At 42.7% G+C, this 17,040-nt stretch overlaps 1 protein-coding gene across 1 annotated transcript in view; it reads right to left on the reverse strand.

The window, feature by feature from the left end:
- fbn1 (fibrillin 1) overlaps positions 1-17,040 on the reverse strand; it is a 260,794-nt gene that overhangs the window by 171,219 nt on the left and 72,535 nt on the right. Inside the window, exon 7 of the mRNA XM_039771381.1 lies at positions 4,625-4,822. Within this exon, the coding sequence (XP_039627315.1) occupies positions 4,625-4,822 (198 nt within the window). The remainder of the gene's footprint in view (positions 1-4,624; positions 4,823-17,040) is intronic.

A 17,040-nucleotide genomic window follows, 5' to 3' on the forward strand; every position in this document is an offset into this window, starting at 1 on the left:
ATCTGAATACGGTATTTGAATAAGCACAAATAGTGGATTTTTACCAATATTTATTTCTTACACATTTTTGCCATTTATTTGTATTCGGGAAAAATAATGTAAAATCAAATCGGCTCTGTCTGTGTCTGTCTGCTTGTGCTTAAGCTGCAGCCCGACTTGACACGAGCACGCGGTGAAGCTCCGCTTTCGCTTTTAGGAAAATGTTGTACTTTGCAAGGCCACTTTATATTTTTCCCTGTTGGACATGCAATATGTAACGCGAATTTTGACCAGCAGTGTAATGCGTTAGTTCACCTACACGCTGGTTCAACAGCCACCATTTGTGTCACATGGTAGGAAGTAGAGCGGTAATTTACATGGAAACGTGCATTTATTTAATTTTTTTTTTTGACCGGGAGGCTATTAGCATATATGGTTAGACGTGTTTGTTGCTGTGTATAAATTAATAAAGTATTTAAATAGAAAAGTTTTCATAATTATTATATTTTATTCAAGAACACTGTAATAGCCTAATATGAGGAATGCAAAATTGAAAAAAGTAAACTCATGGGTCATTTATTCTCACTCCTAAGAAAATACAAAATGAACTGAACGTGAACGAGTTCAAAATTGAAACGGTGAACTGTGAACGTGAATTTATTCATTTTAATTTGTGTGAACTGAACTTTGAGCGAGTTCTTGTGAGGTGTGAACTTGCACAACATGGGTTGCGAGGGGGTCTTGTCTGATTTCACCCCTACTCTGAGGGTCGCCCACGTATAACCAAGGGAGACATCACTACCACACACCACTATCTCTGAGAAGGGGATCCGTCATGAAACAGGTTAGTTTTACCCTACAGGTGATGGTATTGTCGTAAGAGCAATCCAGCTCAGTACAAGAGAAACCGCCGGGGGATGCCCACCACCTCATCAACAGCACGGTCAAATGCCCTGACCAAAGTTCACATAGTCCAATGGGTCCCCATCGAATACTGGAACCCTTACCATGGGGTACATGGGGCACTGGTGTCTCGTTTGGCTCTTCATTCTGCTGTTCGTAACGCTGTTGGCGAGGCTTATATTGACTTTCATTTCTATACAAAGAGCTGAAAATACTCGCATCAAATGGCTCCTATTACGGTGGCTGGAGTGACAGTCCTGCCACCAACCTCCAAATTTTCCCTATAAGTTGGAGGACTTTCTTGCAGGGTTGGATGCAGATTAACGTCTCTAGGGGAAGCCAAAAAATGTGTTCATTAAAGATGAATGAATACTTGAATGGGAGATGTCCAGATGCATTGCGAATTCTCAATTATATGTTTGCCCCCCCGCTTATTATGTCTCACACCAGTAACGGCGTGCTGCGTGATAACGCGCAGAGAGTACCCTTGACTTGAGTATTCCTAGTTTTCCTCCTCTTTCTCTGTGCGTTGATCATTCGTTTGCTCAGAGGTTGATGCGCTTGCTGCTTCCTGAGCAGCTCTTCTTTTCTCTTCCCTAGTGGCCCGCTTCCTCTCTTCTTCCATCGACAACTTTTTCCGTTAAAACTGATTAAGTCAGTGTTTGTGTTACAATTACTTAGTACGTTTTCTTTAATGTTTCAATTAAGCTGGCACTTAAGTCTTCAATCTACCTCAAGAATGACTTAAGAGTACGGAGAGGTAGGGGAAGTGATGGCGAAGGTGGTAGGGATGAGAATGGCGCCCGTATGCATGTGCCACACGGTCGACATGCTGGCCACTGCTGAGAGTTGATTCTACAATAAAATAAAATAAAATAAAAAGAGGAATTACCTTGAAGGTCAAACATCAGCCTGAAAGCAGACAGTAGACGTCACATAGTATATGTGTACCAAATTTCAGTTCAATATGTCAAAAGGTTTGCAAGCTACAGGCGATTTAAAATCCTGGACAGACAAACGGTAGCGTATTATATATAAAGACTAACTGTGCCCCGGGCCTTTGCCATTATATTAGTGAAACAGGACAGTGACGAGGACCCAGCCAGCTCTCTACTCCTGACGTCACTCTTCCCTTCCCCTCGGCCCGCAGCCTCCGTCTCGGATTAGCGTGAATATATCGCTCCCGCAAGCGAACTATGATTCTTAGCGCAATGAGAGAAGTCGCAAAATCAACCGGAATATTCCAGCAAATTATAGAAAAAAAAAGATCTAAATCCGTCAAGTAGCTCTCTCATTCGCTGACTAAGCAGAGTTAAGGTTACGCCCCGAGGCAGACGCGTGAGTGCGGAGGGCCCCACAGCCTGATGAGTGTCTCTCTGGGATTCGCACTAATAAATCGGTGCCTCTACCGAACTCTGATACTTAGCGCGATGAGAGAAGTCGCAAAATCAACAGAACGTTCAAGCAAGTTCTAGAAAACAACCCGATCTAAATCCACTAAGTAGTCCTCTCGTTCATTAAATAAGCGGAGTTAATGTTACGCCCCGAGGCAGACGCGTGAGTGCGGAGGGCCCCACAGCCCGATGAGTTTCTGTCGGATTCGCACTAATAAATCGGTGCCTCTACCGAACTCTGATACTTAGCGCGATGAGAGAAGTCGCAAAATCAACAGAACGTTCAAGCAAGTTCTAGAAAACAACCCGATCTAAATCCATTAAGTAGTCCTCTCGTTCATTAAATAAGCGGAGTTAATGTTACGCCCCGAGGCAGACGTGTGAGTGCGGAGGGCCCCACAGCCCGATGAGTTTCTGTCGGATTCGCACTAATAAATCGGTGCCTCTACCGAACTCTGATACTTAGCGCGATGAGAGAAGTCGCAAAATCAACAGAACGTTCAAGCAAGTTCTAGAAAACAACCCGATCTAAATCCGTTAAGTAGTCCTCTCGTTCATTAAATAAGCGGAGTTAATGTTACGCCCCGAGGCAGACGCGTGAGTGCGGAGGGCCCCGCAGCCCGATGAGTTTCTGTCGGATTCGCACTAATAAATCGGTGCCTCTACCGAACTCTGATACTTAGCGCGATGAGAGAAGTCGCAAAATCAACAGAACGTTCAAGCAAGTTCTAGAAAACAACCCGATCTAAATCCGTTAAGCAGTCCTCTCGTTCATTAAATAAGCGGAGTTAAGGTTACGCCCCGAGGCAGACGCGTGAGTGCGGAGGGCCCCGCAGCCCGATGAGTTTCTGTCGGATTCGCACTAATAAATCGGTGCCTCTACCGAACTCTGATACTTAGCGCGATGAGAGAAGTCGCAAAATCAACAGAACGTTCAAGCAAGTTCTAGAAAAACAACCCGATCTAAATCCGTTAAGCAGTCCTCTCGTTCATTAAATAAGCGGAGTTAATGTTATGCCCCGAGGCAGACGCGTGAGTGCGGAGGGCCCCACAGCCCGATGAGTTTCTGTCGGATTCGCACTAATAAATCGGTGCCTCTACCGAACTCTGATACTTAGCGCGATGAGAGAAGTCGCAAAATCAACAGAACGTTCAAGCAAGTTCTAGAAAACAACCCCATCTAAATTCGTTAAGTAGTTCTCTAGAGAAAAACGGACAGACAGACAGACAGAATGCACTTGGACAATGAAATTTTTAAAACCGTTTCTTAGCGAGCACCTATGGGCCGAGGGTAACCGACATTCCAAAATTTCAAGTCCCAAGTCCTCATGGGATGTCGTGATGAGTGAGTCAGTGGTATTTTACATATATATAGATTATACATACTGGGGCATTGTTGGAAGGTTAAGGTTAATTATTTTTCACCTTTCGGGTTTACAATATTACAGCCCACATATAAAGTTTCGTTTGATTTTTTCATCACAACCTTTGGTGTCCGTGTGCCTCTGGGCCCATATCAGCCACATGACTACCAACATACCAGGCGGAGTGGTGACTCTGAGGCTGGGGATCTGCACTGGCAATCGGAAGGTTGCCGGTTCGAATCCCATAAATGCCAAAAGGGACTCTGCTCTGTTGGGCCCTTGAGCGAGGCTCTTAACCTGCAATCGCTGAGCGCTTTGAGTAGTGAGAAAAGCGCTATATAAATGCAAAGAATTATTATTATTAACATTTATCAAAAAAAATAAAAAATTAAAGCCCTATTTGGTCCTATCATAATTTGGATTTGGGCAATTGTTTTGAGTTTAAAAGCTCTAAAAAGCAGTGTGTTGCCTGGTGCAGCCCCGGGAATTGTTCCTGTAAATATTTTGATGCACTCATAAAATGCAAGAGGAATGACGAAAAAAACTTGGGAAAGCAAACAGCAAAGGTTCTCCGAGGACTCGTTTTTTACCGCAGGCTCTTCATTCCACTCATCGAGAAAGTTATCGGTATAAAAGCCTTTTTGACGTCTAGTAAATATTTCCTTTGAACAAGTTTCAAATTGCTCTTTTTATTTTTAATCGCTGGGTCACACAGCGTTCCACTTTTGAAAAACAAGCCGCAGAAAGGATTAGAGATTTGTGATGACTGGCGGAGGAACGGGTAATTCGATTTTTTTGGCTGTGATACTCGGGCCCATTAAAGGCGACGGTTTATCGCAAACAAGTTTGAACCTCATAAACCTGACCGTTAATGAAGGCATCTGACATGCGCTCCGCCATTCCGGAATGTGCACGGATCTCCAGAGGTGAAAGGCAATTAAGACTAATCCCTCGTTAAATCCGAGCACTGCGGCCAAATCTTACCTTGACAGGCTCCTGAGCGGATGTTGGGGATGAAGCCTCGGCGACACGGGTGCGGCTGGGCTGGACACATCTCGCAGGGGTGTCCCCAGGCTCGTCCCACTGTGGCACAGCAGAGGGTCTTGGTGCAGACGATGCCGGTGAGCTGGCCCTGGCACATCTGATTGTTTACGGAGGAGAAGCAGGGCCCGGTGCGGTAATCTGAAAAGAGAGCAGAGTTAATAGCACAGTGAGCAATGCGTTTTAGGAAGTCTCCATTGTGTCACATTGCTAGGAAATAATTGATTGGCACCAACGTGTTGAACCATCACTCAAAATGGAAACATCTTCACAACAAAAGTCATTAACAATTGGGCAATAATTAAAAAAAATATAACGAGCTATGATAAACAGAATAATGTATGACCAACATGGCAGCAACACACTCATCGAGTGCCAGTTCCATCCACTTCTGGACTTTAAGAATGTTTACATTGGAACGTGAAAGCAATCTGGACGAGACGAGGCCATTCAGCCCATCAAAGCTCACCAGTCCTGTCCACTTAATTCTTCTAAAATAACATCAAGTCAAGTTTCAAAGGTTCCTAAAGTTCTACTATCTCCCACACTACTTGGTCATTTAAGTGCTCTGTATGAGGAAAAAGTTCCTAATGTTTGTGTGAAATTCACCCTTAACAAGCTTCCAACTGTGTCCCCTTGTTCTTGATGAACTCATTTTAAAGTCACCGTCTCGATCCACTGGACTGATTCCCTTCATCATTTTAAAGACTTCAGTCAGGTCTCCTCTTTATCTCCTGTAAAGGCTCAGCTCTTTTCATCTTTTCTCATCACTCATCCGCTGTAGTCCTGAGTCAGCCCAGTTGCTCTTCTCTGGACCTTCCCTACCGCTGTGTCACACACGTGCATCAGAGGACACCTCCGCAGGTTTGGTTCAGGCATCCAAAAACCTGCCAAGATGAGAGGGGGAGGCTACCACTAACTTTAATTTCTTGTTCTTCTGCCCTCACAGCACCAAGAAACCACCCAATAAGGGCACCTAAGTCCCGCCCCTTCCAGCTGGGCGCTCCCAGAAGAAGACCAGAGCTGGCAGCTGGACAGATCATCGACACGCCTGACAGCAAATCGACTTTTGTTGTTTATGAGAAATCCCTGTGTGGGGAGCAATGGTTGACGGTGCCTTTTCTGTTCTATTTTTCATTCTTTTAAATTTGTCTGGCAATGAATAAATGGGGTGACCCAGTTGGCGTCCCAAAAATTTCTTTCTTTTTGAGACTGCTTTTTCACCACCTGACCACAGCTGTTACGTCCTTTTTGCCTCCAGATGAGGCCTTACCAGTGTGTGATAGATAGATAGATAGATAGATAGATAGATAGATAGATAGATAGATAGATAGATAGATAGATAGATAGATAGATAGATAGATAGGAAAGGCACTATATAATAGATAGATAGATAGATAGATAGATAGATAGATAGATAGATAGATGTGAAAGGCACTATATAATAGATAGATAGATAGATAGATAGATAGATAGATAGATAGATAGATAGATAGATGTGAAATGTGAAAGGCAGATAGATAGATAGATAGATAGATAGATAGATAGATAGATAGATAGATAGATAGATAGATGTGAAAGGCACTATATAGATAGATAGATAGATAGATAGATAGATAGATAGATAGATAGATAGATAGATAGATAGATAGATAGATAGATAGATAGATACTTTACTAATCCCAAGGGGAACTTCCCATACTCCAGCAGCAGCATACTGATACAAACAATATTAAATTAAAGAGTGATAACAATGCAGGTATAACAGACAATAACTTCATATAATGTTAACGTTTACCCCCCCCGGGTGTAACTGAAGAGTCACATAGTGTGGGGTCTCCTCAGTCTGTCAGTGGAGCAGGACGGTGACAGCAGTCTGTCACTGAAGCTGCTCCTCTGTCTGGCGATTATCCTGTTCAGTGGATGCAGTGGATTCTCCATGACTGACCGGAGCCTGTTCAGTGCCCGTTGCTCTGCCACAGATGTCAAACTGTCCAGCTCCGTGCCTACAATAGAGCCTGCCTTCCTCACCAGTGTGTCCAGGCGTGAGGCGTCCCTCTTCTTTATGCTGCCTCCCCAGCACACCACCGAATATAAGATGGCGCTCGCCACAACCGTCTGATAGAACATCTGCAGTATCTTATTGCAGATGTTGAAAGATGCCAGCCTTCTAAAAGCCTGAGCAGAACCTCCTTGGTCTTGTACTCCACACATCAAGGCGCTATATAACCTAACATTCTGTTTGCCTTCTTAATGGCTTCTGAACACCGTCTGGCAGTTGATAGTGGCGAGTCCACTACGTCTCCTACATCTTTGTACTTTCGATTTTCAGTCCTCCCATTGTGTATTCAAACCTCTCATTTTTACTTCCTACGTGTAATACTTAATATTTACTTCCATTAAACTTCATCTGCCACAATACAATAGTTTTTGGTAGACACCTTTTGGACCTAATCCAAGTAAGAAGTTACGCTCTACAGGTAAGAAAAGCCAAGCCGTGCAAACAACAAGTTTTATAGATAAAGGAAAAGGGCTTGACAGGCATGTAGGGCAGGACCGAGTTGTTTGGAGAAGGTTGACCAAGCATATCAACCCAAAATAGAAGTGGGAAAAGATGAAGAGGAAGTAGAAGAAGACTTCAATGAATGAATTACCCACACTAAATAAATGCTAGTGCTAAATATTATCCCATTATGTATTCATTTGTCATCCAACACCCAAGTGCCTACTATGATAATTGATCGGTTTCTAATTTTGGTGTGGTGGATTTGTGACCCATTGCCTGAACTCTGGGAGATTTGTTCAGTTTCGATCATGAACTGCTCATTTTAGGGCCTACCCCAACATCATTTCTGAACCTTGACTTGGCCACCGCATCTGTCCCTCCATCATTAATTCATATTGGGGTCACGGGTGTTCCAAAACTTTGCATTTTTCACATTTTCGGTTGTAGATCTGCTTGTGTGTTTCAGATCACATTCTTGCTCATGTTCTTTGACTGCAGATGACATACACACAGACTGAAGAATTCGGAGGTCCTTTGATGTGGCCGAGTTGTTCCGGCCTGACTTATTCAATGATTCATTCATTCATTTGTGATAAATGTGTAGTAGTGCTACAGATTAATGGACTCCATTTCCCAGCTGCCCCAAGGGTATTGCCCTGATTGGACGTCTGCAATGGGTGTAGGGGCTGCTGGGGACAAGAAGAACCAGCAGGAACTTTAAAAGGGAACCGGCTAAGCAGCAAAGCACCCCCTGTTGTTTGTGTTTGCACTCACCCGTTTGTCTCATTTGCAATACCACCTGTAGAATATCGTTTTTATCTTGAGTCATCGATACTGTAAGGATGTATGGATTTTTGCTTCTATGTAAAGTGACCTTGGGTTTTTGAAAGGCGCAATATAAATGCAACTTATTATTATTTATTATGTATGGATTGTCTCTTGCATGCCTGTTGTGTGAGTAGTGTTGGATTGGTCGTCGTACTGCATCGGAGGGAGCGCTCCCTAAATTTCTTCACCCCGCACCGCATCAGGACTACTGGTAGGACCACTTCATCCGCTACCGTCGCATTTGGACTGTTTATGGACTGAGTCATTAGTGTTTATTGTTAGATGTTTATTGCTGTGTTAGTATTAATATCGTCGTGGGGAAAAGGGAGAGTTAGCTGTTTATTTGTTGTTTGTGTTTTTTGTTTCATTCAATATACCAAGTCAAGTCAAGTTGGGGAGCATGCACTGGTACAGTGCGTTGCTGCACCCACTACACGATGAAACAACTCGGGATTCCGGTTTGCAACCTCCCAGGCAGACAAGAGGTCCAGTCCCACCCTCCAGAAATGACCCTCTATCTGCTACAGCCAGGTGTTACGTGGGCGACCCCTTTGCCTGGTCCAGCCACTCAGGTCCCCAACAATGAGGATCTTACAAGCCGGATCACCCTCGGGGATACGCCCCACATGGCCATAGTGCAGTAACTGATGCTCCCTCACAATGCAGGTCATGTGCCTCATTCGGGACTCCATGAGCAACGCAAAGTCAAACCAACGGTACCCAAGGATTTTCCGGAGAGACACACATGAAGGAGTCCATTCTTCGTCTCAGGTCACTGGATAGCGTCCATGTCTCGCAACCATATAGTAAGACAGGAAGCACCAGGACTCTAAAGACTTGGATGTTCGTCCTTTTGCATAGATATCTTCAGCACCACACATCCCTTTCCCCCATGCTCTCCCAATCCGTCTACTGACTTCATAGTAAGAGTCACCAGAGACATGAATATCACTGCTGAGGTAAGTAAACCTCTCGATGAGGTCGACACTCTCTCCGCAGACAGACACACTGCTGATGGCCGTGCCCAAAAGGTCATTAAAGGCCTGGATCTTAGATATACCGCATAGTTATTTATTTGATCTGCTGTTAATTTGTGTCTCTGCGCTTGAGTGTTGCAAGTAGGGCCAAAGCTGGCTGTTCCTGGGATCCCCACCAAAAAAATAAACAAATCACCGTCCCTTCGATGGTGTGAATCTGAGCGGCACTGGACCACTACAGACTAGCTAGATGATTGGTTACAGCATACATTCGTATGATATCCTAGTTCATATATAGCACCTTATGAGAAGGCTTTAGGAGTCGTAGTGGACTCATTGCTATCACCTTCCCGACAGTGTTCAGAAGCCATTAAGAAGGCTAAGAGAATGTCAGGTTATATAGCGCCTTGATGTGTGGAGTTCAAGTCACAGGAGGTTCTGTTCAAGCTTTATAACACACTGGTGAGGCCTCATCTGGAGTCCTGTGTGCAATTTGGGTCTCCAGGCTATAAAAAGGACATAACAGCACAAGAACAAGTCCAGAGAAGAGCAACAAGGCTGGTCCAGGGCTACAGGGGATGAGTTATGAGGAAAGATGAAAAGAGCTGAGCCTTTACAGAAGATAAAGAGGAGACCTGACTGAAGTGTTTAAAATGATGAAGGGAACCAGTGCAGTGGATTGAGACGGCGACTTTAAAATGAGTACATCAAGAACACGGGATCATAGTTGGACACTTGTTCAGGGTGAATTTCACACAAACATTAGGAAGTTTTTCTTCACATGGAGAATGACAGACACTTGGAATACGTGACCAAGTCAAGTGGTGGACAAGAGGACTTTATTTTCATGTTATTTTAGAAGAATTAACAGGACAGGGCTGACAGGCTTTGTTGGGCTAAATGACCTGTTCTTGTCCAGATTGTTCAAATATTCTAATTAACACAAATTAAAGACTCAAAAAATGAGCAATAAAGACATAAAACACAAATATGGGCCCATCCAGGTGAGAAACCTCGGCTGAAATAAAACATTTGGTTACGACACCGAGAAACTCTGTTCATTTCCACAGTAAAGTGTAAGGGTCTGAATATTGACTGAAGTGCATAAGCATTGAAATAAACCAAAAAATGGGGGACTAAGATATGTGGGGCTACAAGACCTTGAAGAACAGCTGCTGTGTTTCTTCATTTTAAAGGACTGAAAACTTGATGTTGGCTTCTAAGCCGCTCACTTTAGATTCCCTTTGCGTTTTTTTGCTAACAATCACAACTGCAGACAGAATCAGTGCAGGCTCGACTGTTGGACGAGGTGTACGGAACTTTCAATTTCACTTTAATCGCCAGGTCACATTTTATTTAAATTGAAAAAGCCGGCTCCAAAAGAGAAAACACATTATGGCCTGAAATGGGATTTTAAGTACTTTCTTATTTAGTCAGATTTTGGGAAGGCACAGCACACATGCACTGCTCAAGGCTGAATAGTAACAAACCGTTTTGGTTCCCCAAAAACCGCCATTTTCTCTCAAAGTCTTCGTTTAATCAACACTACTGTTAACATTTTTTAGTAATGAGGGTATTTCTTTTTCCACCATATGACCACACATCCTAGGTAAGGTGCAATTCACGTGAGTGCAGGAAGGAGACGGTGTTCGTGGTGCATGCAGGGTTTCACCCCTTGCTAGTTTTTCTTTTTCTTCATTCATTTAATTGATTGTTCTTAATATATCTTGCTGCAAGTTATGTTGTTGAATATGTTCCTGTCTTCTTCTTGTCTAAATTTTCTTGGTTTTGTATTGAGCAATTTTCTAATGTGCTACTTAAATGTTAGTTTATTCTGTTTATCTTCCATGTCCCCTTTACATTAAACCTAAGGGGACGGGGCCCCCAAACCTGATAAAACTGCAACTGTCACAGTACTGTGTATCAGCATTACTGTTAAAAGCTTCTCTTTGTCCAGTTTTGAGTCTATTTTCATTTTCCGTGATATTTTTATTTTGCTTTAATTATTTTAATTGCATCGATAATGTTTGTGTCATTTTTTTTGTTAGGTTTTGAATGTTGTTTTGTTTATTATTTACTAGCCGTCCCTCATGGCTCCACCCGTGTAGTAGTGAAATAGGACAGTGAGGAGGGCCCGGCCCGGCTCCCAACTCCCCACAACCTCGGTCTCAGATTAGCGCAAATATATCGCTCCTGTAAGCGAACTATGATTTTTAGCGTGATGAGAGAAGTCGCAAAATCGACCGGAATGCTCAAGCAAATTATAGAGAAAAAACCCGATCTAAATCTGTTAAGTAGTTCTGTCATTTGGTAACTAAGTGGAGATAAGATTATGCCCCGAGGCTGACATGTGAATGAGGAGGGTCCCTCCCCGCAGCCCGATGAGTCTCTCTGGGATTCGCGCTAATAAATCGGTGCCTCATACTTAGCGCGATGAAAGAAGTCACAAAATCATCTGAAATGTTCAAGCAAATTATAGAAAAAAAACCTGATCTAAATCCTTTAAGTAGTTCTCGTGTGAAAACGGACAGACATACAGACAGATAGATAGACGTTGGATTTTATATATATATATATATGAGAGAGATGAATTACATTTTAGCGTACTTGATTATGTGCTCTGTCCCCTTAAGACAGACCTTTGGGGCGGGGCTACAATGACATGCTGTTGGAGGACCGCCCACTACCTACTTAAGTCCAGGGAGTGCATTGACTTGAGACGAATAATCACGGTAAGTGCTTTGATTTCGAGATATTGCGGCATACTGTCTGGTACTGTTTTTTTAAATTTTTTTTTTTATTAATACTTATTTTTTTGTAATTAACTTTCAAAAATTTCAAGGAGCTTTTTCTGAATATTTTTTGAACTAGAGGTTTCCTCTCTTCCCTTTGAATATTTCTTGCTACAGGATTGTGTAACGTCTGGGTTTTCCCCTTTTTATGTCGTTTTGGTTTCAGGAATGGCCCACTTTAGAGATTAGACCCCCAAGAAGCCTGAGTCTAGATTTAAGGCTTCATTGTGGGATTGAAAGTTTGGAACCTACAGGATGGAAATCCTGGGGATACATTTGGAAGTTTAGGTTTAGTTTTCACATTTTTGGTGTATCCTTATATTTTGACCAAGAAGCTCCTAACACTCCTTGATTAAAATTTTAGATTTCTGATTTTTATAATAACTTGCTTTTTGAATTTGAATTATAATTGGTTATTGATTTTTGGCATTCAGACTGATTTGGGTTTTTTTTTGTGCTCTATATGATTTTGCTTGTTTTGGTCTCTTCAAAATGTTCTTAATAAATCTCTAAATAGAAAAGGAACTTTATTTTCTGGTCTTGGAGGCCAGGGGTTTTGTGGTTCCCTTCTCCCTCTTTTGTTATTACGATCTGCATTCTTCTTTATATTTTAGGGGGAATTTTATTTACAGACAAAGGCAAATCGACTATGAAACTAATGAAGCTTATGCTTTAAGGCCCCTACTCCCAGAGGAGGCCCAGAAGCAACTTTAGTCCACATTGCTTAAAAAGTCTCTGTGTCTAGTGTATGAGAAGATTTTAAAAAATTATAATTGTAATAATATAGGGTCATTCAATACAAAATAATATTTAAAACATAAATTAAAAGGTTATTAAGTATCATGTAGGCTAGTTGTAAATGGAAAATCATTCAAATTAAAGATGTGTCATTCTAAATATATTCAAAATATATGGGGGCAAAGGGTCCTCCATAACAGTTCATGCTCCAGGGCCCCAAAACCGTTGGTCCGCCACTGTCTATAGATAAAAATTGAGAAAACCTCATCTTGGGGTCCCTCAACCTCAGGAATCAAATTCTGCTCTTTGTTTTGGAAGTTACTGCTTTATTATTTAAAAGTTAACCATTTTTACCTTGATTTTCAACTCCATTTTGTTTTGAGAGGCTAGCATATTCCATTGGTACGGTGATGTCCCATGATCCTTTGGGAGGGTAAGTGTGACGGTATAAAGGTCGCCACAGGGCTTTCTTTGCTATTCGAGACTGGCTGAAAACACCATGATTTCTGTGATTTACTTTCTGACCCCTCCATTCTTATAGTTTGGTTGGTTTTCTTTGATCTTTAGTATCGATCATCTGGAGTACTGAGTGCAGTTCTAGTCTCCAGGCTACAAAAAGGACAATATATAGTTCATAGTTCGCAGTCTACCTTGTGACAAGGATTTGGGAGTCACAGTGGACGCCACACTATCACCTGCCAGACAGTGTTGTGCAGAAGCCATGAAGAAGGCTAACAGAATGTTGGGTTATATAGCGCCTTGAAGTGTGGAGTGCAAGTCCTAAGAAGCTTTATAACATACTAGTAAAGCCTCATCTGGAGTCCTGTATGAAGTTTTGGTCTCCAGGCTATAAAAAAGGACATAACAGCACTAGAAAAAGGTTCAGAGAAGAGTGACTGGGCTGATTCATGGCTACAGGGGATGAGTGATGAGGTATAAAGATGAAAAGAGCTGAGCCTTTACAGGAGATGAAGAGGAGGACCTGACTGAAGTGTTTAAAATGATGAAGGGAATCAGTCCAGTGGATCGAGACGGCGACTTTAAAATTAGTTCATCAAGAACACGGGGACACGGTTGGAAACTTGTGAAGGGGAAATTTCACAGAAACGTTAGGAAGCTTTTCTTTACACAGAGAACCCCACATTTACACACCTCGTCAAAAACAATATTATGAAATACTTTATCCTCTAACTTCCATTCTAAAAACGTTGCTTTTTCTGCATATTGTTCGCATGTTGATTGGGATATTTTTCTCCTTTTTGTTTATTGGTCGATTCTCTTTGCTCTTCATTTTTAGCATATCTAGCTTTTTTGTTCATTAAATTTTTTTTTGACGTTCATTATCAGCTCTTTTTCTATGGCAATCTAAAATTTGACGTTCTTGAACAGATCATTTGCTTTTCTGCCTTGCGCTGAAGGGCGGGTTAGCAGCACTGCGAGTGCCTAGGGGTGGGACAGAGAGAGAGGATGTGCACGGCGGGAGTAACGATTGGGCAAGGGGTGTGGAGGGGAGTGATCAAGGCTGCATAACGTGGACATGATGGTAAACTTTTTAATAGAAGAGAGAGATTTGTTCTCGGCTCTTTGGGTTTCTACTAGATGTTTAAGGTGGTGCTCCTACAAGTGTACAGCTTTTGACATAATTTTTTGTTGATTTGTGCTTTCACGACAGACTTTCATTTCACCCAAAGCCTTGTCAAGTCTGGCGCCCTCATGTGGTGGTAATCACACTGATGAGAGGCCTTCTACACCTTAAACGAATGGTGCAACCACTTGGGTTATCCTGCCTCCCCCTTATAAAGGAGATTAAGGTGACCCCCATCTCCAAAGCAGCCTGATGTCTGCCTTTGGAACAGGGGAGCAAAACTTTGCCCCTGGGAACATCTCCATGATTTTCTATTACTAAACCACTAGTGGGATAAAACTTGAAAAGTTATGGCAGGCTCAGTCTCGGCCTTGTGTGCCTTAAAGAAATAATGAAAGAAAGATGATACTGAGCCAGGTAGCACAAAGCAATGTTTTGTTCATTATTTTCCCCTCTCTTATAGACGAGTGCCGAGGCTGCAAGTCTAGGGAGGCAGCAAGTATGTTTTATAATAATCATTTCCAGATGTTCATTGTTCAGCACTGCTGTTGTACTGGTTTGGGCAGCAGAACACCTGAGTGAGTGACATGGCCAGGAAATGTCATCTGCATTCTATTTAGAGGAACAAGGAGACCATGGTGGTTAGCGGCTCTGCTTCACAGCTCTGGGGACACAGGATTAAGTCACACCCGGTCACTGTCTGTGTGAAGTTGGCGTCGTCTCCCTAAGTCCATGTAGGAGTATAGCAGGTGATATTGGGTACACCACAAGAGAGGACACACATCCTGCACGCAACCAATGATAGAACCAATATATACATTTATTATACATTATAAGTTACCAGCTGTGCTGTCTGTTTAAGACAGGTTGAAATCAAAATTAGCAACTTAGACCTCAGCGTTAACATTGGCAGTGCACCATCTTTGGAATGTACGTATTTTATAATGCATGTCATAATAAAATTAATTGCATTTGTCATTCCAACAGATGGAGCATCACAAACATTAACACTGCTTTCACGAATTAAATACCAAATGGCTTATGGTGGAGGCATATGTATTACATTTGTCATTCCAACAGATGGTGCACCACAAGCATTAACACGACTTTCATAAATTAAATATCAAATGGTATATAACGGAGACATGGGCATTGCATTTTCATTCCGACAGATGGAACATCACAAATATTAACATGACTTTCATTAATTAAATATCAAATGGTATATACTGGCTGTGGTGGGTTGGCACCCTGCCCAGGATTGGTTCCTGCCTTGTGCCCTGTTTTGGCTGGGATTGGCTCCAGCAGACCCCCGTGACCCTGTATTCGGATTCAGTGGGTTAGAAAATGGATGGGTGGGTGGTATATACTGGAGGCATATGCATTGCATTTGTCATTCCAACAGATGGAGCATCACAAGCATTCACACAACTTTTGTGAAGGTGTGTGTGTGTGTGTGTGTGTGTGTGAGTATGTGCACCCTGCGGTGGGATGGCACCCCGTCCCGGGGTTTGTTTCCTGCCTTGCACCCTATGTTGGCTGGGATTGGCTCTAGCAGACCCCTGTGACCTTATAGTTGGTATATAACAGGTTGGATAATAGATGGATGGATGGATGGCATATAACAGAGGCATATGCATTGCATTTTTCATTCCAACAGATGGAGCACCACAAGCATTAACACGACTTTCATGAATCAAATAGAAAAATAGCAAATAACGGAGAAAAATGCATTGCATTTGTCATTCCAACAGATGGAGCATCACAAACATTAATGCTGCTTTCATGAATTAAATATCAAATGGCCTATAATGGAGGCATATACATTGCATATGTCGTTCCAACAGATGGTGCATCACAAATAATTTGTAACAATGCATTTTGTTTCTACAAATGTTTGTGGTTACAGTATATATGTTATATATACAGTATTATATATGTTTTGTGGACATTGCTCCGAACATTGTCCTCCCCCTCTCCAAGGGGGACTCAAATAGAGCAATTATCCAGGCAATCAACAAGGAATGAATCTCGAAGACATGACAAAAAATATTTTAAGACACCATGTTGTAATACTGAGGTGTTTTATAACATATTGTTATTATCTCAGCCACACTTGCTTTCCTGGCTGTGGTTCAGAGTCTTATTCTCTGTGCTTTGTTTGTGTTACGTTTGCTTATCATCTGCTTTGTTTTCTATGCCTGAGCTATACTGCATGTGATTTGTGGGTGGTCCCCAAAGAGGCGGGGCCATGCGCCAATCACCACCAGGAATGGTCCTCCACCCTATAAGTCTTCCACAGTTTCTGGCGGTTCATTCTGAATGAGCTGTCTGGGGTGATTTGGTGAGTGTTACTCGTCTCTTTGCTGTGCTTTTGCTTTTTTGACTCATTGGATTCCCGACCGTTTTGCTCTGTTTTGTGAGTTTGCCTTCTGATTGTGTAAAGAGACTTGGACTTGCTCAGACTATATGACACACTGGTGAGACCACATCTGGACTACTGTGTGCAGTTCTGGTCCCCACAGTACAAGAAAGGCATAGCAGCACATGAAGCTGTGCAGAGGAGAGCAACCAGGTGCATCATGGGACTGTAGGGAGACTCGGAGAATTAAACCAGAGGAGACAGCGTGGGGACCTTATCCAGGTATTTAGAATCCTCAAAGGCATCGATAAAGCAGATCCAGTAGTATTCTTTCAGCTTAATGGTTGAGGACATCGGTGGAAATGAATGGAAAGGGCATTGAAGACTCTTTACGCAAAGAGTTGTGGGGCTTAAACTACCGAGGCATGGAGGAACCCCGAGAACCTTTATGAAGAATCAGGATGAGATACTGGGGGGATGCCCTGCGGTGGGCTGGCACCCTGCCCGGGGTTTGTTTCCTGCCTTGTGCCCTGTGTTGGCTGGGATTGGCTCCAGCAGACCCCCATGACAC

Source organism: Polypterus senegalus, chromosome 12 (genome assembly GCF_016835505.1).
Source record: "Polypterus senegalus isolate Bchr_013 chromosome 12, ASM1683550v1, whole genome shotgun sequence".
NCBI lineage: Eukaryota > Metazoa > Chordata > Cladistia > Polypteriformes > Polypteridae > Polypterus > Polypterus senegalus.